Source organism: Ochotona curzoniae, unplaced genomic scaffold, assembly GCF_017591425.1.
Source record: "Ochotona curzoniae isolate NIBS_2020 unplaced genomic scaffold, NIBS_Ocur_1.0 contig_1482, whole genome shotgun sequence".
Classification (NCBI taxonomy): Eukaryota; Metazoa; Chordata; class Mammalia; order Lagomorpha; family Ochotonidae; genus Ochotona; species Ochotona curzoniae.
The window spans coordinates 3,133,835-3,158,495 of record NW_024465100.1 but is presented as its reverse complement, the minus strand read 5'-3'; the positions used below and the strand labels follow the sequence as shown (position 1 = coordinate 3,158,495).

The following is a 24,661-nucleotide window of genomic DNA, read 5'->3' as shown; positions in this document are numbered from 1 at the left end:
ATATTCATCTAGAGGTTCTGTATATCAGAGACTAGCATATTAAGAAGTGAACATACACTGAAGCAATGCATCTCCATTCCCAAATCAAAGCTGGACTTCTAATGAAACTGTCTAACATATCTTGACCATAGGAAGCTGAACTTCCTACCATTGTCTGTACCTACAATATCAGGATATGCTTAAACAGCAGAATGATGCGCTTGTGACTGTTTTTGAATGATTATACTATTATAATATTATAGAAAAAATCAGTGGGGGAGGAGAAATGGAAGGGAAGGGTAAATCCATGAGCCTATGGAACTGAATCTTGTGTGTGTGTGTGTGTGTGTGTACTTGATTGTCTAGGCTTGCCCTCTTGTGCATTTGCCATTTGTTATTTCCCATTATAAGAACATGCCCCAGGGACCTGCTAATCAGAGTGTGAAGATACGCATGGGGCAGACCTGATTCTGAATGCCCAGCCTGAGGCAGTCCTACCTCAGCTGTCCCACAGACACATGGGCAAGACAGAGGCTGTTGTTAACCACAAGGTTTTGCAGTTCTCTCCCACAGTATTACTGCAGAAACCACCACCTAATACAGCTCACCCTGTCTCAGATAACGTGGTAACCACTCGGAGAAGGAAAAACCAGGAGTGTCGCACTCAGGGTATGAAAAATTTGAAAGAAAGAGGGTGCTTGAAATTTAACAAGATGCAAATATCTGTCTGCATATATTTATAAGGACTCTTACATAAGTCATTGAAAATGCACTGATAAGAAAATTTCTATTTAGATCAGCAATGATCACATTTTGGGTAAAGAGAGTTTCTAAGATGCTTGCCTTGTATCTTACAGAAAATGAGGGAACTGTAGGGTGGTCCTTCTGGATTTCCTTGGGGCATGTCACCCTGTGTGCATGGTGAATGGTGCTCGCTGGAGTTGGGCAGTGCCTAGCCCAGGCATGGATGCAATTATGTCCCTGTACACATTTGAGTGAAACTTTAATAAACAGCACTTGTAAGCACCTGCAATGGGATTACCAATAGATGCACCTCCTACAAGTAACATGGTAGAAAAACCACCTGCTATCCACATTGTTTATACTCAGAGGATGTTCAAGTGTGCACAGTTTGCTCTTTTTAATGCCTCTCAGTAATGGCTGCAAGGGATCATAAGTTCATGAACACTTCTCTGCAGAAAGAATTCGGGAATCTGAAAACCTTGCAAAGGGTGCTGTGGGATTTAATGGTGTTGTGAAAGATTGAACATAGCTACCTCCTGTTTGCCCTCTGTATCTTGATTCATGTTTTAGAAATCAAAGCGTTGCGTCTTTCTCTACTTTCAAACAAGTCATCCTTGCTAGCAACGTCCCAGTACTTGACAGCATTGGGCTGCATCCAACGCAGACAAACAAAGTTAATCTCCAAGATTTCTCTTTCCCTTGGATTCTTTACCATTTTTCCCCCCTTTTGGAGATCGCAAATTTCAAGTTTTTTTTTTCCTGAAGTTATAACCAGTCATAAAGACAAACTATGTTGAACTTGGCCTTCGACTCACAAGATCAGAACTTTTCTCACCTCGGACAAGACCCTCGCTTGTCAAATGCCCTGAAACCTAAAGTTATTGCGGCCACTTTACAGTGGAGCTTTCTGCTTTTCAGAGTTTTCAGTCTAACTATATTGTTCTTGTAAGAAACAAACCTTATTTGCAGCGGATTTGCAGCAAAATAGTGTTGTTTTTACATCCCTTCCTTTTGGCAGCTATAGGCTTATTCAGATGATGTTTCATTGCTTGCAGTATCTGAGCCATCTACCGTCTTTCAATAGTACCTTGAAGGTGCGTTTACCCAAATATCTCACTTATGTTGCTGTACCACTTATAAACTATATCATCCTAAAAGTCAGTTTCATTATCTCATCTTGTCCATACTTCACTGATTTAGCGTGACTGTCGACTGTACTCATTAAACTCCACAAACACCAACACAGTGCTATGAATGATTGTGAAGTGCTTCTCCCGTGATTCCTTGCTGGTTTGGCTTTGCCATGATTTCTCTGCTGCATTGCCAATTGTGCTGGCACACCAACAGCTACCTCCCTGGTCTCCCTACCTGGGGGACAGACTGATAAGCCACAGGAAAAGGTCCTGTGTACCAAATAAACTGTGCAAGCAGATTGAGGCTGAGAACTGGCGTGCACACACGGAAGCTGACAGGACTCTGTGTGTTGGCCTCCCCACTGTAAACACCCTAAGTTGATAAGGGAGGTTTAATTGGCTGAACACTGTAAATGTAAATTGCCAGAATTGAATGTGGCAGAGCCAGGACTGCCTGTATACACAAAACGCTCTGTACTCTTTGTAATTTAGCCTGTCACCGAGTAGAAAATCAAACACCAGTTTCCAGCTCAATAGTCTTGCAGCTATTTTCTGTCCAACCATATGGAAACTCAGAGGCTTAAATCTTCCTAGAGGCAAAGTATGAGGTGATGGCCTGCAACCAACATAAATCATTTTTTAATTTCCTTTTGCCAGTTTTATTTCAATGTGATTTATTGTCTGTTGTTTCATAAGCTACACAGTTACTTGGACCGGGCAGCATGGTGGTCCCTAAGCAGAAACTTCTACTTTCTGACCCCACAGAGTCTGTCGCTGGTGACCTCACATGGAGGAGAGGTCCAAGGGTGGGATTATTCTAGAGCAGATGAGATGGTTACACACACACACACATGCACGTGCGCGCACACACACACACAGATTGGAGCGAGGCAGCTGCCAGCCAGGGTACTCCAGGAGTTAGCGAAGGCTGGAGAAAGCAATGCTGTGTTCTGCCCTGCCTTCAGAGGGGCCCTGCTGACACCCTGAACTCAGTCTCTGGCTCCTGCAGTTATGAGAATGCATTCCTGTTGTTTTAAGCCAACAGGATTGCGGTAACTTGTTACAGCAACTCAAGGACTTCATCTAGTCATCCAAGCTCACTGGCTACATTTGAATCCTATAGGTCATGAGAAGCAAAGCACCAGTGCACGCACTCTGTTCGTCTACTTGGGCTTCCACGAAGAAGAATCTTCATTCTTTTGATGTGCATGGGTGGGAGGAGCAGGAGTCCAGGGTTCCGGGGAGGGAAAGCTTGTGCAAGGAAGCTTTCTGTGCCTCTTATAGAGGGGATGGAAGCCCCATCCTCACGAATTCATCATTTACCCCCCAAGGACCACATCTCCAAATATCACCATACTGGGTGTCAGGGTCTGCAATATGGTAAAATGTGAGGAAATATAAACTTTCAATCCATCATCATCTCAGAAGAGCCCAAGCCATACCCCAGTCTTAGTGAGCATTTGTAACGACGCTCACTGAAGCAAAAAAGAGAAAAGACATCCCAAGGAGGATGGAAGACTCAGGAAAGGAACATGAACTTTTCATTGGGTCTCTGGCCTGAGGTTTTGGATCTGCTGGTTTCTACCCTTCTGAGAGCCAATTCCTTAAAAATAATCTTCCCACACCTGTGTCAAGTGACTTCTAAATACACGTTACTGATTTCTTTGGTGTACCCTGATACTCAAGGTTACAAAGCTTGACTGAATCCTCGTCCAACGCTTAGTCCGACATTTTTCAATAGAACACTACAGGTCTGGGACAGTTCCTTATTGGGTAGGAATGCCCTACTTGTTGAAAAAATAATTATTTGTTCTGTCCCTCCTCCATTAAACACTATTAGTGCCCTCTTCCCAAGTCCTTTGAAAAAGCAAAATCAACAAAACACTCTCACACATTCCTAAACTTGCCCCAGAAGACTGACACGGACACAGGTAAGGACCATGGATCCACTTCAACCTACCACCTTACAGATGAAAACCTGAGGGGTTGGTGTGGTGATACCATAAACTAATCCTCCACCTGCAGCACTGGCATCCCATGTTGGCATCGGTTTGTATCTTGGCTGCTCCCTTTTTTAAGATTTATTTTTATTTTAATTTGAAAGGTAGATTTTACAGAGAGAAAAGGAGAGACAACAACAACAAAGATTTCCCATTTGCTGTTACAATTCCCAAATTGTCTCCATGGCCAGAGCTGAGCCAATCTGAAGCCACAAACCAGAAGCCACCTCCATGTCTCCCACATGTGTGCAGTGGCCCAAGGACTTGAACAGTCTTCCACTGACTTCCCAGATCGTAAGAAAGAAGCTGGATCAGAAGTGGAGCAGAGAGGACATAAACTGCCCATATGGTACGCCGGTGTTACATGTGGAAGATTAGCTTGCTATGTCTCCTTGCTGGCCTCTTATCTGGGATTTTTACAGGAGACTTAACCCAAGAAATCTAAGAGGGAGCCCCGAGGGCTCTGTGATGATTTCTGTCATTCTTCCATTCTACTAGGGTCAACTCCTCAATGCTTCCTTTTCAACTAATTTATTAGCCTTCTTAGCATGTGTTGAATAGACTCCCACTGCCTTTGGTCTAAACTAGATTGAGTTACGTTTCTGTCACCCACAATTAAAGAATCCTTTTGGGCTGGGTCTTGGATGCCCCACCCATACTGAAGCGCCTGTTTTTAGTACTGAATCTGCCTCCGGTTCCACTGTCCTGTTAACGCATATATGGGGAGCTAGCAGCTGGTGGTTCAATGACTTGGGTCCCTGTAATGAGTCACTGCCTCTCAGCTCCAGCCTGGCCTGCCCTCAATTGTGGGCACGTGGGAAGTAAACCAGTGGAGAGATGTCTGTCTTTATTTCTCTGCCTTTCAAATAAATAAATTCAAATAAAAAGAATCTTCTTTCTATCATAAGATGGCATACTGAATTTATTTCATAATGATTCAATATCCAGACACCCATTAATAGTTACACTTGGACCTGATGGTATAAATTGAGAATGTCCAGAAGGAATAATAGTTTTTGGTTGCATCACCAAGGGAATATGATCTTCAGGAAATTAAGAAAATGTAGCTTCAATAAGGTTGAAGATACGGCTACATCCTAATTTTCTTCACCAAATCCCAGCTGACTAATGAAGGGTTGATGATCCTGGGTATGAACAACAGATGAAGACACACTGACAACTACCTACGCCTCCTGCTTAGGAGGTAAAACACGCCTGAAGGTCTGCCTGGAGAGCAGGGAAACGGTCCCAACACAACCCTGACAAGGAGGGAAAAGGCAACTCACCTCAAATTGAAGGGAAAATTTATAGTCCGAGTCTTTGGCCATATCCTTGATGTAGGCATCAAAGTCATCCAGTTGAACAGGGCTTTGCCAACAAACAAAAATAAATGCATGTTTTATAAACTTGGTTGAAAGCAATTGCACATGAAAATTCTCAAACATGGGCAGTTTTCTTGGGGGAAAAATTGTACTTCTCAAAGGTTCTCACTGAACACATTGTAGTTAAAATGAAGACTTCAGTCTCAAAACACTCGGAGCTGGGGGAAATTTCTAGATTTCTACTTAGCTTTTATTCTAACTGGAAAACATGACTTGCATATGCATATGTGTCATTTCTAGAAAACTCTGGCACACATATGGAAAATTAAAAAAATGAGCTATGGTTTTACTTCCATTATAGTATTATCTTGGAAGGTCACTTAACTTTTCTGAGATTCAGTGTCCTTTCCCATGAAATACTCTAGTCCTAGATCCCAAGTTTAGTCGAGTATCTCACAATATCACCACACAAAGCTGACAATTAGTGTGTTCAGAACTTTTTAAGTTTACATAGCCTTGCCTGTGTAAGGGGTTGTGCTGCCGGTTATAGTCTTCCTTGAGTGAAAGGGATGAATCCCTTCTTCAGGAAGCCCCTGGGTCTGAGAGTCACATTGAAAGACATCAGAATGGTTGGTGCAGCATGTAAGTGGCATGTATGAGTTTATGTTCCTGTACCTATGGAAGAGGTCTTCTATTTTGGATATGTAAGAATTACACCTAACTTTTCAAAAGTCACTCCTCTCTCCATCAATCTGCATCTGCACACTGTCCATGACCTCTCCAGGATGTCATTCTCTTATTGAAGCCAAGCCTTTCCACCTTGGCAGAGCCTCTGTCATTGAAATTTCCCTGTCATGTGGATGTAATTCAACCTATATCATCTATAAGACTGAGATCTTCTGTCCTGTTAGAAAATGCATGCTGTTTCATAGGTACTTGTTTAAGTTGCCGCTTCGTTAATCTGATGATTATTTTTATAGTTTAGTAGGTATTAAAGGACAGTATAGGAAAGTACTTCAACAAGTCCATAAGTAAATTTTGCGGCATAAAGATAAAGGCTCACTAATGTGATGGAAGGGATGGAATGTGCTATCTTAAGACTCAATGAACTCCTTTTACTGGGGTCATAGTGTCTGCTTGTATGTCATATATATCATAAAACAATTAGCCATGAACTTTTTGAAGTATTCCCATATTTTCTGGAGAACAACATAAAACTTGAATGTTTTATTCAATATTAATAATACTGACTCACCCATGTAAATGCACTACAATGAATATGTAATCACTTAGGTTATTATTGGTTGATTCAGCCACATGCTCCAGATGAGAAAGCCAAGAGCTAAAGAGTTAAGTGAATATTCCAACATCGTGGGGTTACAGACGAGTAGAACACAGACTAGAACCCAACGAGAAAGAGCCCTGCTCGAAGCGTGGCCCACTTCAAACTTGCTATCCTTCCAAAAGAACAACTAAGGTGGGTCTCCTGTCCTTGAGTGAACTTTGTCAGGGTTGTGTCTAAAGCTGTCATTGTTGGGCTGTGCATTGACCATGTTGGAGTGAGCCATTGTAGCTTCCTTCTTGTTACTAAGAAAAAGGAAGCATGCATGAGGAAGCAAACCAAAGAAAACATGGATTAGAAAAAGCAAAAGTAGGAAGCATGTGAAATCGAAGAAGAAGTGAAAGGAAGAGGGAGAAGAAAAGGAGAGAAAGAGAGCTGAGAGGAAGCACAGAACAACAGGACAAAGATTGAAAGCGACATGGAAAGAGAGAAAGTGAAGGCAAGGAGTGATGGGATAGAACAGAGCAAAGGTGGTGGTTGGGGCTAGATTTGGAGTGAAGAAGAAAACACTAAATACTCTTAGGAAACTCACTAGTGCACTTAGCAACCCTACCCAACAGTTTGAGGCAACATTCTTTCAAATCACCCTTCTAAGAGACAGAGCCTCCTTCCATTCTGGCTGATCTTGTCTCTTCTCTGTTGGTTGGTGTATGTCAATGGAATGTACACTGACTTTGGTAAGATTATTCTGTATCTAAATGTGCCATAAAATTGTGTGTCACTCCATGCTAAAGAGAAATACACTTTGCATTTACTTATTTTTTAGGTTACATCATAGATAACTCTGTCATTTCTTTTTTTCATAGGCATGAATGCCACAGACCCAGCTGGCTCTGCTAATTGCCTCCTTGTGCTAACTCACCAATACGCTCCTCGAGGCAAGTATCAAGAATGAACTCTATTTATAAAAAATGTTCCACTGTTTCTGTAGAGTTTTAACTAAGGAAAGACCTGGAGGTGATAAACCCTAATAAGGTTTTGAAATCAACTGATGGGTAATTTTCGCCCACCAGAATCATAATTCTTATGACTTAACAGTTCAGCAGGTAAGTACAGCCACAGGCTAGCTAGAGTAATTATCTTTTCCACTTTTTATAAGGATTTCTGGAGACAACATTATTAAAGTGCGTGCTATAACACTAAATACAGTAGAAGACTTTTCTTGAAAGAAGTACATAATTTCCAAATACAAAATGACATGACTTTCGTGGATTTTTGATGGAGCTCAAATAAGAGTTGCAAATATTTGGAATTCTTGCAAGGTTTTCAGAATTCTTAGCAAGCCATTTACTCTCAGATTGCGTACAAAGAGAATTGTCCTTATTCTTGACTTGGCTTCTGGGACTGTACTTTTCCAGTAATCTCTGCCATTCATACAATGTAAACACACCAGCATGTGCTGCATTTAGCTATCAAAGTTTACATTATTGGCCTGTTTTTAAAAAACATTCCTTGCATTAGAAGAAACAAGTTATTTTTAATTTGAAAGATTAGGATCATGATGGTGAACATATTTTTAAATGAAATTGTAAGAACAACTTACTTAGTCAGTTTCCTCTTCTTTAAGCCATTTTTACTCCTGAGAATTAAAAAAAAATGACAATTTATCCAGGTAAAAGAATTGATTAATGTAATGATTAAACTTGAAGAGTCTTAAATAATTATATGAATTATCTCCAATTTTATTTTTCATTCAGCATATCTCCAGTTTGTTTAATTACTTTTATTTAAATAAGAAGATAAGAATAATAATTTCAGATTCATTTTTAAAAACTCTGCAGATTAGAGGGAAACAATTACGCTTTATGATTCATTTTGGCAAAGATTAACTTCTAGAAAGAAATATAGTTTTTGGTTCATGAAGCATTTTGTAAGTATGCAGAAATAGCTACTGTTTGAGTACACCAGTTCTATAAACAAGAAAGAAGAATTGGAGGATAAAAGGGAGAAGTAAAGATGAGAAGTTGCATTGTTGGTTTCTTAATTAAAAGCTAAAGTAAACCTTTTCTGACATGTGCTTTGGAGACCCGAATTTGTGTTATCAGAGTGGGCATGTGTCTTCCACATTTTTACTATGGCTTGGTTTTCATTCAAGTTAGTTCTTATGTCATGTGAAAAATTGGATCTATTGATGCTTGTCCTCTTTAAACATTTATCATAGGATCTATTTTCATATTATCTGGAGAGAGAGAGAAAGAGAAAGAGAGAGAGAGAGAGAGAGAGAGAGAGAGAGAGACCCTGTATTTTCTAGTTAACGCCACAAGAGGGCCCAGAGCAGCTAGGGCTGAAACTCATCAATGCTGGGATCCCAGAATTCAATTAAGTTCTGAGTCATCACCTGCTGGCTCCAAGGGTCTACATTAGCAGGAAGCTGGATCAAAAGCAGGGGAGCTGAGGCTCAAACCAGGCTTTCTGCTACAGGAGGCAGGCATCCGACAATGCGCAGAATACCAACCCCTTCCCATAGCCTCCTCCCCTGCCCTTGCTGCTGCTTAATTCATAGCGGATTCACAAGTTCAAGCATAAAAAAATGCTAATGCAGACTGTGGTTAGTTGGCTTCACTTAGGGGATCTTCCATACGTCCTTTGCTATTTTTTTTTTCTTTTTTCACTGTCTTATATCAATGAAAACTTTTTAAACACAATTGAGTGACATAATAGTATTTTCTTTATCAGCGGTTTTTAAAGGTCTTTGCAAATTTCTGATGCAGGCTCCGATGTTTTCAGAAAATAAACAGTCTGTCATAAATAACCAGCTGGGGTCTGAGTACTTCCAGGCATCAAAATAGTTCTTAAATATTTACAATTATGAGTATCTGGGTGCTGCCACTGCCTGAACACCTTTAGTGGAGTGAAGCTCTGCTTTTGCCATGTTTCCTTTGCTAGACTGGATTTTCTCTGAAATTGAACACACTTAATGGAACACACACTGGGTGACCGTTAAATATTAAATATTTAACTTATCGAATTATTTAAATATTAAATATTTGTTTAATTGACGCAAAAAAAATTTGTATTATGTTCCCTCAAAATTTTTACTTAACAGTTAAAAAGCTGATGCTTGACCTGCGAGGTTCCAGGGAGAAAATGGGACGTATGGATAGAGAGGAAGTCATGCAGACCACACAAGTAATGAAATATTTATCAGGACAAGTAGTACTTAATGTTGTCATTTCCTCCCGATTCTAAGAAAAAATGTTCAACACTTTCTGTCCTAGTTTTTCTCCCTCATGTGTCTTGTTTTCCACATTTGGACTTACAGGACTTGCTGTAATGTTGGATACAAATGCCCATACCTCATATTGGCAGGCGTGCACTTGACGCCCAGCTCCAGTCCCAACTCCAGCTTTCTGCTAGTGCAGCTTTTGGGACGAGTCATCAGGTTTCTGCATCCCATGAGGGACACCCAAGTGGAGCTCCTTCCTCACAGATTTGGCCCCCATTCTGGGACGTTATGAGTGTTTGGGGAGTGAACAGCAATGAGAAGCGTTTCTCTCTATCTTTCTGACCCCCAAAGTGACACCAGTAATATCTTATTTAGTCACTTGGACAGCAAAGCGATATCTTTTAATCACTTTCTGTTGAGCTACTGTATTAACAATTTGGTTACCCGTGGACATCTCGCATTTCCTTAGGGTAGCAGGAGTTATGAAAGCAGCATGTCAGCATAGATGGCTCACAGCTCTGGTAAAGTCAGGAGGCTGCCAACAGACTGAGTAATTAGGAGTGAACAACAACAAAAAAAATACTTTCCTGCCCAAACAGACCCCAAAAAAAATGTTTGTGAGAGGATGACACTGAATAAATTCAGCGCTGAAATATTAAGCTGCTACTACTCAGCAGCTGTGCGGAGACCTGATTCTTGGGGAAGAGGTACATTTTTTTTTTCTTTCAGTTTGATTCATTATTGAAGGAACTTTCAGGATCTGGTGAAATTTCAGCACACATTTTCTATGATGTATTGTCGTACAGTGTATCTTTCCGTGGTCTGTGTACAACTCTCACAATTCTTTCTTAGCGTTAGCTGAATTTTTGATGATTCCTAGGCGTTCCTGTATCCTACCGGCTCCAAAAAAAGTTCTGTGCGAGTCTTCGTAGATTCTTCTTGCCTCTGGAGGCCTTAGCATCTGGGAACACGAGAATTCATCCCAGAGGATGTGAAGCAATGACAGAATGTGTAATTTTCCCACAGAGTAGAGCTTCAAAGCCTCAATTCCATAAATGCTATGTATTCTTTCATGAGGTAAACAGAAGCTTAAAAAAATCCTTACATTATTCTCCACTTAATACATGCGATGCTTGGATGTGAAGGTGGGGATTTTAAATGCGGTTTCATGCTTACACTGTCAACTCTTCAGGCTACGGTGTTTCTGCAGTGACTAGATACAGCTAGTTCAAATTGCAAACTTTTTTTTTTTCCAACAGGGAATGTACTCGAAGCTCATTAAAGTCAGAAATTCTCACAGAATTCAAAAATTGAGACATTTTGCTGTTACATACTGATTCAGCTACTACCCTGGGAAAGATGTTTTGGTTTCCACAGCAACCACTCCAGCATCAGGAAGATGCTTTTTGTTTAACCAACTTTTGTTTGAGGGAGAGAAAAAGTGAGAGAGAAAACTCCCATTTGCTAGTTCATTCTCCAAATTTCCAAAAAGGTTGATACTGGGCCAGGACTGAAGCTTGGAGCTGAAACATAACAAGGAAGGTCTTTATATGGGTAGCAAGAAGCCAATTCCTGGGCCATCCCAGGGTCTGCACTGGTGAGAAGCTAAAGGCAGGAGTAGCACTCTAATGTGGCATAAGTGCTTAACCACTGTGCTAAATGTCTACTCCCAGGAAAGTTTTAAAAACATATCCCAAGAAACTGAGAGCTCTCTGGAAAAGGTAGACAGTGTGTTAACATTTTTCTCTTTAAATTTTTTTGGGGGAGGGTGGGGCATGTTGGGGGATGGCTGCATTACTTGTGGCTGTTAATAATAGGGTAAGTGAAATATGAAGGCAAGATATCTGAAGGAGAATTTGAAAGAACTATTTAGCAAATAAAAGCAAGGGAATATCCACAAGTTATTGGGTGAGGCCAAGTGCAGAATCTGAATGGTTGCTGTGAATACTGAACTGCACTTGAAGGGGTACACCAATATATTTTCCTTCCTTTTAGAGTCCACACAGTACAAGCCTAAAGAAGAATCCAACCTTTATGTTCAGTATATTTACATTGGTGGGCAAGTATAAAATTTACCTAAAGTGACAGAAAAACATGTTTTATCTTCTCTCCTGGGGAATAATCATTTGCAATTTCAGGCTGATTCTTTCAAAAATCTGCAACAAGGAAGGCCTGTGTTTAGCCTAGTGTGTGTTCTACATTACAGCACCTAGGTTCTGCTCCTGCCTCAGGCTTCCTGCCACAGCAAACCCCGGGAGGTGGGAGTGATGATTCAAGAAGTCATGACACCTGAGACCAACCTGGACTGAGTTCCTGGCTCCTTAACTGGGCCAGCCATCTCCTGGCCACTGTGTGCATTGGTGAGATATAGAGGGCAGCCTCCTTCTTTGGGGTCTCTCACTCTGCCTTTACATAGATAGATAAATAGATGAGAGAGAGAGAGAGAGAGAAAGAGAGAGAGAGAAAAAGAAAACTGTTTATATTCCCCACCCCAGCTTGAGTCTCAGGCTATTTGGCTAGTATTGCAGGGAGCAAGCCTTGAGCGTGTTGCTTTAATTTGAAGACCTGTTTATCAGTGGAATCTGTTAAGAAACATATACAAATAAACAGATGACCACTCAATAGAAGCTTTAAAGCAGAGTATGGGAAATAAGAAAGCCTATGATATTTAATAGGAAATTAAATAAGAATCTTAATTTAAATCTGTGGAGGACACTTGACAGTATTTGCGGCAAGTATTCTAAATGTAGGGTACTTAAAGATGAGTAGCAGGCACTGCATTAGAAATAAAGATATCGTGAAGGTGAAATGGAATTTATGTTTGTTACTCATGCTTGAAAACTGCAGGATGTTTAATATTGAAAATAGCACAAGGATTATAATAAAACGATGAGGCGAGCACTTTAACGAGCACAAACTTAGAACAGCAAATGGGAACTAGTTAATTATTATACTCCTCCGACTTTATTAGTTATGCATCATGGTCTACCTTACCTCAGAAGTGTTCCTCAGGGCCGGTGCTGTGGCACAGTGGATAAAGCTATCGCCAGTATCCCATATGGGTACCGACTCAAGCCTTAGCTGATCCACTTCTGATAACAGCTCCCCCTCAATGGTTTGGGGAAAATAGCAGAACATGGTCCAACTGTGCCTCTATTACCCATGTGAGAGATCTTGAAGAAGCATCTGGCTTTGACCTGGCCTCGCTCTAGCCACTGCAGCCATCTGGGGAAATGAATTACATATGGAAAAATCTCTCTTTCCTTTCCTCTCCCTCTTTTGCCATAATTCTTGACTTTCAACTAAATAAATTTTTAAAGTACAAATTTGGATCTTAGTTAACCTCTATCTGGGGGAAAAAAAAAAGCTTTTAAAGTATTTCCGTCATTGCAACTTGCAATCCCAAGTTGGGCCAGCTGTATTTATTCTGTCCTTGAAGGAGCTGAAAAACATGTGATCAATTGTCTTTCTGAATAAATAACTCTCCAGATTGCTATTCATCATCTTACTCCCTGAGAATCTTTTTTTTTCCATTTATGAGCTATTTTTATTGCTTTCCCCTGGATCTTCCTCAAGTTGTTCACATTTCTGAACATGTCTCTAGAGAATTTGGTACCTAAACATCACATATTGATCTCTGAGGATGTTTTTGTCAGTTTACTAGAAAACTGCCATATTTTTCTTACACATCAGGAAATGTCTATCTGGATTCCTTAGCTCAGAAGCCAAGGTTGTTATTCTTATTAATATGTATTACAAAAAATAGTTGGAAAGATGTGGTCATTAAAATTATTTAGAAATCAAGAAAATAAAAAATTTAAGCTACTTGCGTTAAAGTTTTTGAAGAGTTATTTATTTCACTTGAAGGTTAGAATTACAGAGTGAGAGAAGAAACAGGGAGAGAACTTTCATCTGTTGGTTCACTCCTGAAAATTGCTACAACAGCCAAAGTTGGGCCTCTCTGAAGGTACGAGGCAGGAGCTTCTTCCAGGTCTCCCACCTGGGTGCAGGCGTCCAAGGACTTGGGCCATCCTCTGTTGCTTTCCCAGGTCAGTATCAGGTAGCTGGATCAGACATGGAACAGCAGGACATGAACTGGCACCCATAAGAGACACCAGTGCCAACTGATAGAGGATTGGCTTATGACACCACCGTGACAGTGCCGAAGCTAGTTGCTTATTAACAGAAAAGAAGAATAGAAATTCAGTGACACCTGGGTTGGCAAATTCGGTTTACTATTTAATAGTTTTTTATGTTAAGACATTTACTCCTCAGCACTCTCTATTTCCACACAGCTAAAATGGAGCTAATCATATTCTGCAATATTGTTGGGGGGGTTGGGAGTATTAAGTAATTACACAAAAAGCACATAGGCAGCTACTCAACATTCACTGAATTTGCACCATTATAAAAGCCAAAAGCCCCTGAAGAAAGAGTATAGACTCTTTGTCCTCTGCCGCATTCTTGGAACTATGGGACTCTCTACCAGCTGGAGATGGAAAGGAAAAGGAAAATATCACTTTACAAAGATGCAAGGCCCGTGGATTTGCTGAATGTAAACAATGACCAGCATTAAGTGGAAGAAATGCACAAGAACATGTCATTGGGAAAGCCTAGTTAGCCTTTTGATACCTTTGGCTGCTTTAATTCATTTCAACATGCGATGCATACATTTAGATGCCACCAAACACATAAAATGAACAAAGAGAAATTTCCTTTTTTGGTGGGGGGGCGGGTTACTTCTTTAAAGATAATTTCTAAAGAGTTTGTGTTAGATCAACGGTAAAATAAATCACTTACCAAGGATTAATATAAAATGCCAAAAGATAATCAGTCCAAAGACATGAAGGTAGCAGGGTTAGGAAAGCAAATATACTCCTACGCCTGTGAGCATTGATAGACAACAGATGCAAAGATGAAAAAGTGGCAAGAGTTAGTAATATAAACACTGAACAAGTATCAGTCAATGCCCTAATGGGGTCAATGACTATTACAAGCACTTGATTTGCAATTAAATATTCCATTCTGTGAAATTTAAATGTGAGGGCTCACACGTTCAAGTATTGACAACATCAGCTTTCTTCACAATCTTTACTATAACCAGACATATTTCTTCCAATTCACTCGGTGTCCATGAGTCTGCTATTAGGTAACACATTTTGCATTCACTTCAACGAGGTTCTTAGATGCCTCGTTAGTTATGTTACAACACCTTCTCGGTGCTTGCTCTAGCTGCATTCATGCCTGTTTTTAAAAATCTCGGCTAAGATCCTTTGACAGCTGAGCAAGAGGTTAGCTGAGGGGCTAGACTGACTGCTTTGTCTGCACTGATTCTTTCGACAAATGTTTTAGGACTACATTCTCATAAAGCTTCTTTTCTAGAGGGGGCTTTCTCTCTTATTTTTGGTTGAAATTGCCATGTCTAAACATAGCCTTGAAAACAGAAATACGGTATGATACTCTGGACTCATTCAATGAGGAGAGGTAGCTTATCAACTGCCTATTTTGACTCTCCTGGGTTCTCAGCTGAGTGGAAGAAAATTTATTTCATTTCACTGGTATTCTAATTCAGCCAGTTGATTTAAAATGCCTGGGCCGGCTCCAGTTTCAAGATATTCAAAAACATTTATAAAATAGAACCACCATTAATGTAGAGTTAACATATGTCAGTGTCTGTATCTGTAATTATTCTGAGAATCAGAGAAAAATTCTGTCACCTTGCCACTTTCGTTATTATAAACTCCCACTGAGAAATCTATTCTCAGTCAGCCAAGAAAATGCAACTGTAGCAAAAGTAACGCTGCCAAGTGCTCTAGGACACTGCTTGATTTTATAGAAAGGCTGTAAAGGGCAGTCTCTTTGCCCCAGATCCTGCACAAATGATTTCCCATAAATTCCCCTAACTATGGCTGACTACAGAGTTGATACAGGCACAGCAGTTCTGAGTCATGAATACCATGGGGTCAGTTCCATCACGGCTACTGGACTGTGCCTTTAGGAGGGGTGGGTCTGATCAATCGCTTCCTGTTGGAAATGATGCTAATATAGTGGAAAAAAACCCTATGCATGTTTTCTAAATTTTCATCAGAAATATGTGGATTTCATTTCTTCACAGTGCATTAATTTTATAGCAAAGTTCTATTCATGCTGAAATTCAGAAGTGACACAGAATATACTCTCCTATTCAAAATAATCCTGTTCTGGCCAGATTTTCACTGGAGTGTAGCTAGAGTTACACTCAAGGAAGTAGAACATCTGTTTAAATAATGCCCTCTTTGAATCTGTAGGGAAAAATTTCCAATCTGATAAGCCTGCTTCCTTGGCTTCTTTTAGGGAGACTGGAAATCAGCAATAAATCATTTTTCAAAAATGATAGTGAAATATACATATTAAAATAACCTTTTCATGGTTACTTGCAACAGAAACAAAGTAGACAGTGTAAGTAGTGCTAGCTTTGTGTTCAATATATACTTAATTGGTAATTTTGTTGGATATTGATTGAACTAGACAGGATTATTCTTTCTCCTGTAACAATACTAGGTACAATATCAGGCAATTTAATCTCTTGACAAAATGTCAACCGATTTAATCTCTTGACTTCTAACTGCCAAAACTTCTCCCATTAGGTACTTAACAAGCATGTTCAAGAAGAAGTGGACCATGTTTTCTGATAAAATTTCCCTGGTTTTTACATTGGTACATGTAAATAGAGTTGAGGGCCCTGAGTTGGTATGCTTCCACTTCATTGGGGAAGAAGATGTGGCTGCCATATTGCAATGTGAATTTTAAGTGGATGTTTCTTATCTTGCCCAGCTTCTAGGAAATCTCTCTTCTTGTGCCTCCTCTATGTGGTGGTTCAATGTGGCGTCTACATGTATGCCCTTTTCAGCATGTTTTGGGACGCTAGCATGTTTGCTTGAATACTTTGTTTAATAATACAAATATTGAGCAGACACTGATAGCTCCTTTACTTTGAAATTGTGAAGAGCTAGTCTTTGAAAGTTTACTGTCACTGAAAGGATTAAAGGAAAGGCAGACACAACCATTTATTCTCACAAGACAGTAAAATCCAGTCTGATATAATCATAGTATAACTGGGCTCTCTGTGAGCTAGTTACTTGGCAGTGCATAAACTCCTTCAGACGGCCCATAACCAGAGACCCCACTGTTTGATTTGTCTTTTAAAAAATTGTCTTTCCATTTCAGCTTTTAACTTTGTTCCTCCTTTAAAAATTAGTTTGGATTGGCATTCCTGTATCAAGCAGTTATAAAAAGAAATAAAGCTAAGAAATGATTTTTAAGTAAAGGTCCCCAGGACTCACCAGTTGTAGGGAAGCTTTCCATCCCTCTCTAAGGATGCAAAATTGACAAATGTTCCTGCTCCACATTCTCTGTTTGAAAGGAACCACAAAGTCAAGATGTGAGCCAGACAAAGCACCTTCCCCTGGACTGACAAGAGCACGTTACGGTGATCATTGAATCATTTAAGAAAAAAAAAGTAAAACGTGTAAACCCAGGCTAGCTTTGTTATTAATGCAAAACATTGAAAGTATGTTCATATTTTTCTCCAATTCAATTCTGGGAAATATAAAACATCAGCAGTGTTGTTGCCAACAGATTAATGGACAGCATTCTGCATAGGGGTATGGCAGGAGTCGACCCATCTCAATACAAATCAAAACACAAAGAAAACAGATTTGAAGGTAGTTAATATTCCAGCTTGAACCGTTATCAATTTAGAAAGCAAATCAAAGCACTTTAAAGCAAAATCCAACATCAACAACAAAAAAGCAAAACACACACACAGACAAACTTCTCATGAGTTGGGTATAAGGGTTCTTCAGACAGTGCATGGAAAATGCGATTAAACATCTAGTTTGGCAAAATAAAAAATGGAAATCCATGAATAGTTTTTTTCCATAATGTACATTCTGTGAACTTTTGAAGACTGCCATCCTTGCACACTATGGCCCCTAATTACCCACGGATGCGAGGCTGTTGGCTTTAGCTCTGTCTCTTTCCTTCAGTCCCAGCAAGTTATGACTCTCATTGCCTTTTATCAGTCTCTTTACAAAAATCTCAGTATTAGATTGTTCTTGTGATTAATCCAGAACCATTTTTCTATTCCTTAAGAGTATGCCTTGGATTTCATCCAGTCTTGGCTTTAATAACTTTTGTATGCTAACACCTCTCAGTTTTGATCTTGAACCAGTTCTTTTCTCCTAAACGCCAGATTTTTATGTTTAATTGCCTCCTCCACATCTGCACTTGGAACTCATCTCAAACTAAATATTTGTGAAGCTGAAGTTGTGATGTTCTCCTAACTCTGTCCACCTGGAATCCTGCCCCTGTTGGTGGCAACTCAACCCTTTTAGTTGCTAGGGCCCAAACCCAGGAGTCTTCTTTGTTTCAGTCCTTTATTTCAGTCCTCATTTGGCTTATTAGCAAATACTGCTATTCTATTTTCACAATATATCCAAAATGAGATACTGCCCCCTCACTCTTACCCTGGACTAAAGTATTACCATCTCTAGCTGGAAACAATTGTAATGACTACCCAGATATGCTTTCTATTGTCCTTGTCTGTTTTCTGCATACAAGACAAAATGAGAGATTCAAACTCCCAGACATTGCTAACCTTCTGCCTTACACTCCATGTCGTCTCTCCCTATTGGGTAAAAGTCAGAATCTTTACAATAGCTTATGCAACCCTTTGTGATCTGACATAACCTGACACCCTTCCCTTCACTTCCTCTACTTGACTCACACTAGTCTCCCTGTGCTATTCCTTGAATATACTTACCATGCGTGAGGCCCTGGGCCAAAACTTCAGAGAAAAATGTATATGATGAAAAATTAGATACAGATATGATATTTTGCAGCCAAATAGCCTTAGCTTTTAATTCCATTGCCATTACCTTTAGGAAGCACTTTTGTACTTATTAGATGAATAGAGTTTCAATTACCTGCACACATTCATGCAGGTTATAAATTAACATCTGACGTCATAGAATGTAATTTCAAAGTTCAATACTGTACGATGGTGTAATTTCACCTCCCTTTTTTCCATCTGAAATTTATTCAAGTGACAAAATTCAAATGCTAATCTTCACAAAGCTGATTTTCATATGGAGATTTAATCTTCTTTCTCTTATGACATCTCAATTTTATTTTGGTTATAATATAGGCCAGCGTATAGTCTCAAATATATCTTTTTAGTACTTACCTCCAGCTAGGCTGTATGTTCCAATGGATAATTTCAATGTCTTTTGTTGTTGTTGTTGTTATACTGTATAAACCACTGATTAAATTAATGCCCAGTAACATTACAACTATTTAAGCGATAGAATCAGAGAAGGATGTTAAAAATTTAGGATGCTAAAAATTTAAGATGCTAACTTGGGATAAATATAAATTTAAGCCAAATCTCCCAAACTTGATACTGCCCACGTAAGAACTCTTCCTTCAATTTAATTATATTTATTTATTTATTTGAAAGGTAGACTTTCAGACAGAGAGGTGGTCAATCTGCTGGTTCATTGCCCCCAGGTGCTATCCTGAAGCCCGGAACCAGGAGCCAGGACCCAGGAGCTCCTTCTAAGACTCCCACATAGATGGCCATCTTCTATTGCTGTTCCCAGGAACTGGATTTTGAAGTGCAGCAGCCAGGACATGAGCCAGTGCCCTGTCAATGCTGGTGTTAGACGTTGTGGCATAATTCACATAAATTAATTAGGGGACCACATAAAGTACTTTTGGAATGTGCTCTGATGATAAAAGTGGTCAAGGAAATATGGGAATACTGAAATAACAAATCAAAATGCTGTTTTAACCACAAGAAAAATTGAACTGGTTGCAACTTTGAACAATGGGAACAAAACTAACCGGGACCTCTAAGGGACCTAATAATACACTCTATAATACTTACTGATAATAGTTTACTAGAAGTAATGAGAGGTTATCTTTCCCTTGCCCTTTTTTGTTATGGTCTCTGATTTAACTGACTTATTTTACCATCATTCCTAACAGAACTATATCTCCTTTCTTTATTATACATATGTCTAAAAGTACTCAAATGTGAAGGCTTTCTGTGTCAAGATCAATAGCTTTGTATAAATAAGCAATCTTTGGTTTATTATTTCAATGAAAATATTTTCTAAAACAGTGCTAAAAAAAAGCCTGCTTAGCAAACACATAAAAAATAGAAATGATATTAAAAATTGAATTCTGGGACCAGCACTGTGACACAGTAGGTTAAGCTTCTGCCTATGGTACTCGCATCCCATTTGGTTGCCAATTTGAGTCTTGGCTGCTCCGCTTCCAATCTAGCACCTTACTAATGTGCCTGGGAAAGCAATAAAAGTTGGCCCAAGTACTTGGTCCCATGAACCCATGTGGGAGACCCAGAAGCAGTACCAGGCTCCCTGTCTCAGACTGGCCCAGACTGTGGCCATTTTGGGAGTGAAACAGTGAATGTAAGATCTCTCTCTCTCTCTGTCTCTCTCTGTGTCTGTCTCCTCTTACATCTCTGTAAATCTTGCCTTTCAACTAAAACTAAACAAATATTTTTTAAAAACACTCAAGTCAAATGTATTACTTATTCAAATTAGGTCCACAAAGCCATACATGTATAATAAGCAAAACTATTTTAAAGTTCATGGATAAAAGATGAACAGACGTTAACTTACCTAGCCATCTGCTGGTGCTTTTTCCTAAGAATGATGAGGGTAACAAGCAGCAGACCAATCAGAAGTGTGCTAAGGATGGCCAGCACCGAGATGACCACCACATTAGGATTCATCTCCGTAACTGAGAAGAGAAGTCAGACATTCATTGTTATCAGAGCCCACTATGTCACAACTGACAGAAGCATTACTTGTTTTTCATCGAATCTTCACTGCAGTGAGTTTATGATGTCAACAATAGCAATGTTTCCCAGGTCAACTTAGAACTTTTCTGGGTTACATCTCTAATTGTAATGTACACTGGTCCCTGTCATTCAGGAATCTAGAAGCAATGAGTCCAGTTTCAAGGCTTACAATATTCAGGATGTTTTTGTAATAAGGAACTGAAATAGGAGGGATGCCAATGCCATCCATTTGAGAAAGACAAAAATTTTAAATCATCACGTATTATCATTGCCTAGCATTTTAAGCATCTTCAAGGGTGGCAGGCTCTCATTTTATGCTTAGGATTCTAGACTCAGAAAGCACAACTGTACACTTTGCTCACAACAAAAAATGTATATGAAAAAGGCATTAGCCAGTCACCAGCTGCTGCATCACTTAACACATCGCTGGAAGCAGGCGTTCCAATGATCTGTGACCATATGTTTAGAGATTTTTCCATCTGCACAACTCAAGAGATTAAACCTATTAATAACTTGTAGACTCTTAAGAGCAGGGGTTGTGCTGTTTTCACACACTTCACGTAATGACACAATACTATGAAATTTACACATTGCCTAGTTCTTCACACTCCATGGAAGACCAAGATGTGAAAGGCAGCGTATTAAATATATGTATGTTAAATACTCTTAAAAAGACTCTTAAAAGCGGACCGTCTGTCACATTGATCATAAATTCACAGAACCAGCCACTGCTAGCATCCTTGTGGCCTTCAGTATTGTTCCCTTCCCATTTGGCCCAGGTTGGTGTCAGTGTACGGAATTCTTGTACAGAAAGAACAGGTTCATTGTTGGAAGGGTTTATTCAGTTCACTTGACTGGTATCTTTGGAGAAGCCATTTTTCTACTCTGTTGGGCTTATGTTCCTCACTTACCAGTAAGTTTAATTATTGCCTATTGCTCTTGAAATAACGGACATTAAAGTAGCCAAAAGTATAAATGGAAGCATACATGAAAGAACACTAAACTACCTTTCAGATGTATTTTGTACTCTATTGAAAATATAAAAAATTAAAAGTGGAAAACCAATGCTAGAACAAAAACACCAAAAAGGCCAACCTTGTTATCAGCGGATGCAGCAGATCACAGAATTACAGAAATAGAAATGAAGCTTGTAAGTGAATGTGAGAGTAGAGGTAACTTTATTACAGGTGGCTCCAGAGAATGTCTCAGAATGCAGAGTCAGACTCTAACTCACCAAGGAACAACGTGTATGACCAACCTCAAAAGCTCATGGAAAGCGAAACTGAGATGAGAGTGCTTATTTTCAAAAAAATCTGGAGTCTGTGCATAGATTTTTTTCATGAATTTTTCAAAGATTGCTATACATGGATTTCAAAAATTTATACCATAATAGACATCACTTCAATCAGTTTTTGTGAGCTTGTTCTTTCACACAACTGAGCAAAGTTTTCAGGAGGATGAACAAAATGTTTGCAGAACTTTATTTAGTTTCCAAATTTTCTGCTATTGTTTCTGCTGGATTGGAAGCTATTATTTGGAAACTATTTGGGGGCCATGATGAGGAAGTTGATGTCAGCAAATAGCCTTTAGATGCTGGATGCTAAGGTTTATAGACTGTATTTGCAAACTTTGAAACAATCCAGAAAACTTTGTTTTATGAATCCAACTGTGCAGGTGAACACAAAACAAAAGCTTAGAGACAAACATGACCACGCGATGCTAAATGCATTTGGGGTTGAATGGAATTGACTTCTGCAATGCAAGGCCAAGGATCTTTCTAAGTCATATATGTGTAGCAGAAAAGACAATATGTAAAAATGACTTGCACAGGTCAGATAATTACCCATTGTTGAGACAGCTATAAATGTCGGAGCACTGGGGCTGTCGTGGCTGAAGCTGGTAACGCTGCAGTTGTAGGCAGTGGCTGGAAGGAGGCTAGAGATGGTCACAACATGAGAAGACACAGCAACCGGCTCCTACAGACACAGAAAAGGGGGCAAATCTTACATTATCTTCATTGAGTTAACTTTGCAGCTTCACATTAAAAGTCATTCTTCTACAGTAAAAGTCATCCATGAACAGAGTAGAAAAATGACAAGGTGAGAGGGGCCACTAGGGAAAGCTGCTTCTTTCTCCTTTTTTCTCATTTACCCAATTCTCCACAGAAGTAAGAATCATTATTGCGTATTTTTTCTTCCCAAATCTATTTTCTCATGGCATGAAGATATGACAAAGTTTCAGAAGTAAGTGACGATATACTTTGCACTTCTGTGTTTACTGCATTACCTTAGATTGTTTTCCCCTTAGTCATCGGTATGTTTTGTTCCTCTTTCTGCATCAGTACAGATTAAGCTGTTTTATTCCTTTTTAAAGACATTCATTTGTTTGAAAATCAGAATGACACAGAATGAAAGAAAGGCAAAGAGGGGACGCAAGGGGAGAGAAAGATGGGATCTTTCATTTACTGATTCATTTCCCAAATATCCACAAAAGCTGGGGCTGGGTCAGATCACAGCTAGGATTCTGGAACTCCATTCAGGTATCCCATGTGTGTGGTAGGGGTTCAAATTCTTATGCCACCTTCTGCTGCCTTCCCAGACCATTAGCAAGGAGCTGGACTGGAGCAGAGAGAAGCTGGCACTCCAACACACACTCTTGCCATGGGACTCCAGCATTGTAAGTAGAGGGCTTGGGTTTAACCCACTGCCAGTCCTGTCTATCTTTTTGACTTGTTACAGTTCTTTATACTCTAAGAATGCTGCTTTTTTTTTTTCTTAAATCCTCAGCTCTTATTATACGTGGTCCACCAAAAGTATGAAGAAATTGTGTGCCCAGAAACACCTAATAGTAACTCACTCCTGAGTAGGCCATGTTGCTAATTTGGTGACTCAATGGCCAGACAAGTACAATGGAAAAAGATGAGTCAGCATACCACTCTTTCAGGACAGAAATCTGAACCATCCCTATGGAGATGACAGCCCTTCTTTCCCTGCCTATAAAAGAACGATGCTGAGGAAAGAAAGGCTTTGCTAACAGAACTCAGTTGCAAAAAGCAACTCACGTTCCATTGTGATCTTAAAAGAACCGTCACTGTAGTTACAAAGAAAAAAAAAAAAATCCATTACTGGCAGAACAGTAATTTCCGAAAAAAAGATTTTTAGAATAGAGAAAAGACTCAATTGTTCAGGACAGATTAAAAAGAGATAAGGTTGTAGAGGGCAAAGGGGAAAGAAATCAAAGCAAATTATCTTAGCAGTCAGTATGAAAAGGTTTGAATTCTTGGCAATTCTTCCCTTCTTTCAGTCTCATGAATTTCATCATTTAAAAGGCATCAATTATTCATGTTCACAGTATTAATCCATATGCCATTATGACGTGAAGGGCCTTCCAAGCCTGACTTTTTCTTTCCACCTCTGGCTGTAAAATGTTTTTTCTCTTATGACTTCATTAGTCCTAGACATGCTGATTCATCTCTTTCCTTCCATTCAGTACAACCTGGTGAACAACTCAGAATTGATCTTTTCTATCATTTTTTTTTTATGCTGAAGGCTAACAATAACTTTTCAGCTGGCTCTCCAACAAAATTTCTCTCTTTACCAACTAGATAAGAATATATTTTAGGGCCCAGAGTGGTGGCCTAGTGGCTAAGTCCTTGACTTTCAACTGCCAGGATCCTATACAGGCACCAGTGCACATCCTGGATGCTCCAATTCCAACCCAGTTCCCTGTCTGTGGCCTGGAAAAGCAGGTGAGGATGGCCCAAAGCCTTGGGACTCTATACCAGGTCTGAAGACCCAGAACAAGCTCCTGGCTTCAGATTGATTTAGCTCTGACCTTACAGCTACTTGGGGAGTGAACCAGCAAACAGAAGACCTTTCTCTCTGTCTCTCCTTCTCTCTGTGTCCCTGCCTTTCTACTATAAATAAATAAACAAATAAATATTTTTAACAAGAATGTTCTTTTAAAAGAAATTTTCTGCTTCTATGGGTCTCTCCAGTGGCATTTAAGTTTTGCTTTGCTAATTTGTATGCTTATCTAATATCTACAAGTAGACATTCTTGTAGGAGACCATTTATGTTCTGTGCATTGCATTTAAGATTGATTT

General features: G+C 39.5%; 1 protein-coding gene across 2 annotated transcripts in view; it reads right to left on the bottom strand.

Moving 5' to 3' along the window:
• The window catches only part of PTPRO (protein tyrosine phosphatase receptor type O), a 148,076-nt gene that overhangs the window by 12,168 nt on the left and 111,247 nt on the right, over positions 1-24,661 (bottom strand). For both annotated transcript variants that reach the window (XM_040967469.1, XM_040967476.1), the window contains 6 exons: positions 22,400-22,532; positions 20,375-20,495; positions 17,009-17,077; positions 14,487-14,570; positions 8,064-8,099; positions 5,143-5,224 (listed from right to left, as the gene is read on the bottom strand). In XM_040967469.1, coding sequence (XP_040823403.1) covers positions 5,143-5,224; positions 8,064-8,099; positions 14,487-14,570; positions 17,009-17,077; positions 20,375-20,495; positions 22,400-22,532 — 525 coding nt within the window. The remainder of the gene's footprint in view (positions 1-5,142; positions 5,225-8,063; positions 8,100-14,486; positions 14,571-17,008; positions 17,078-20,374; positions 20,496-22,399; positions 22,533-24,661) is intronic.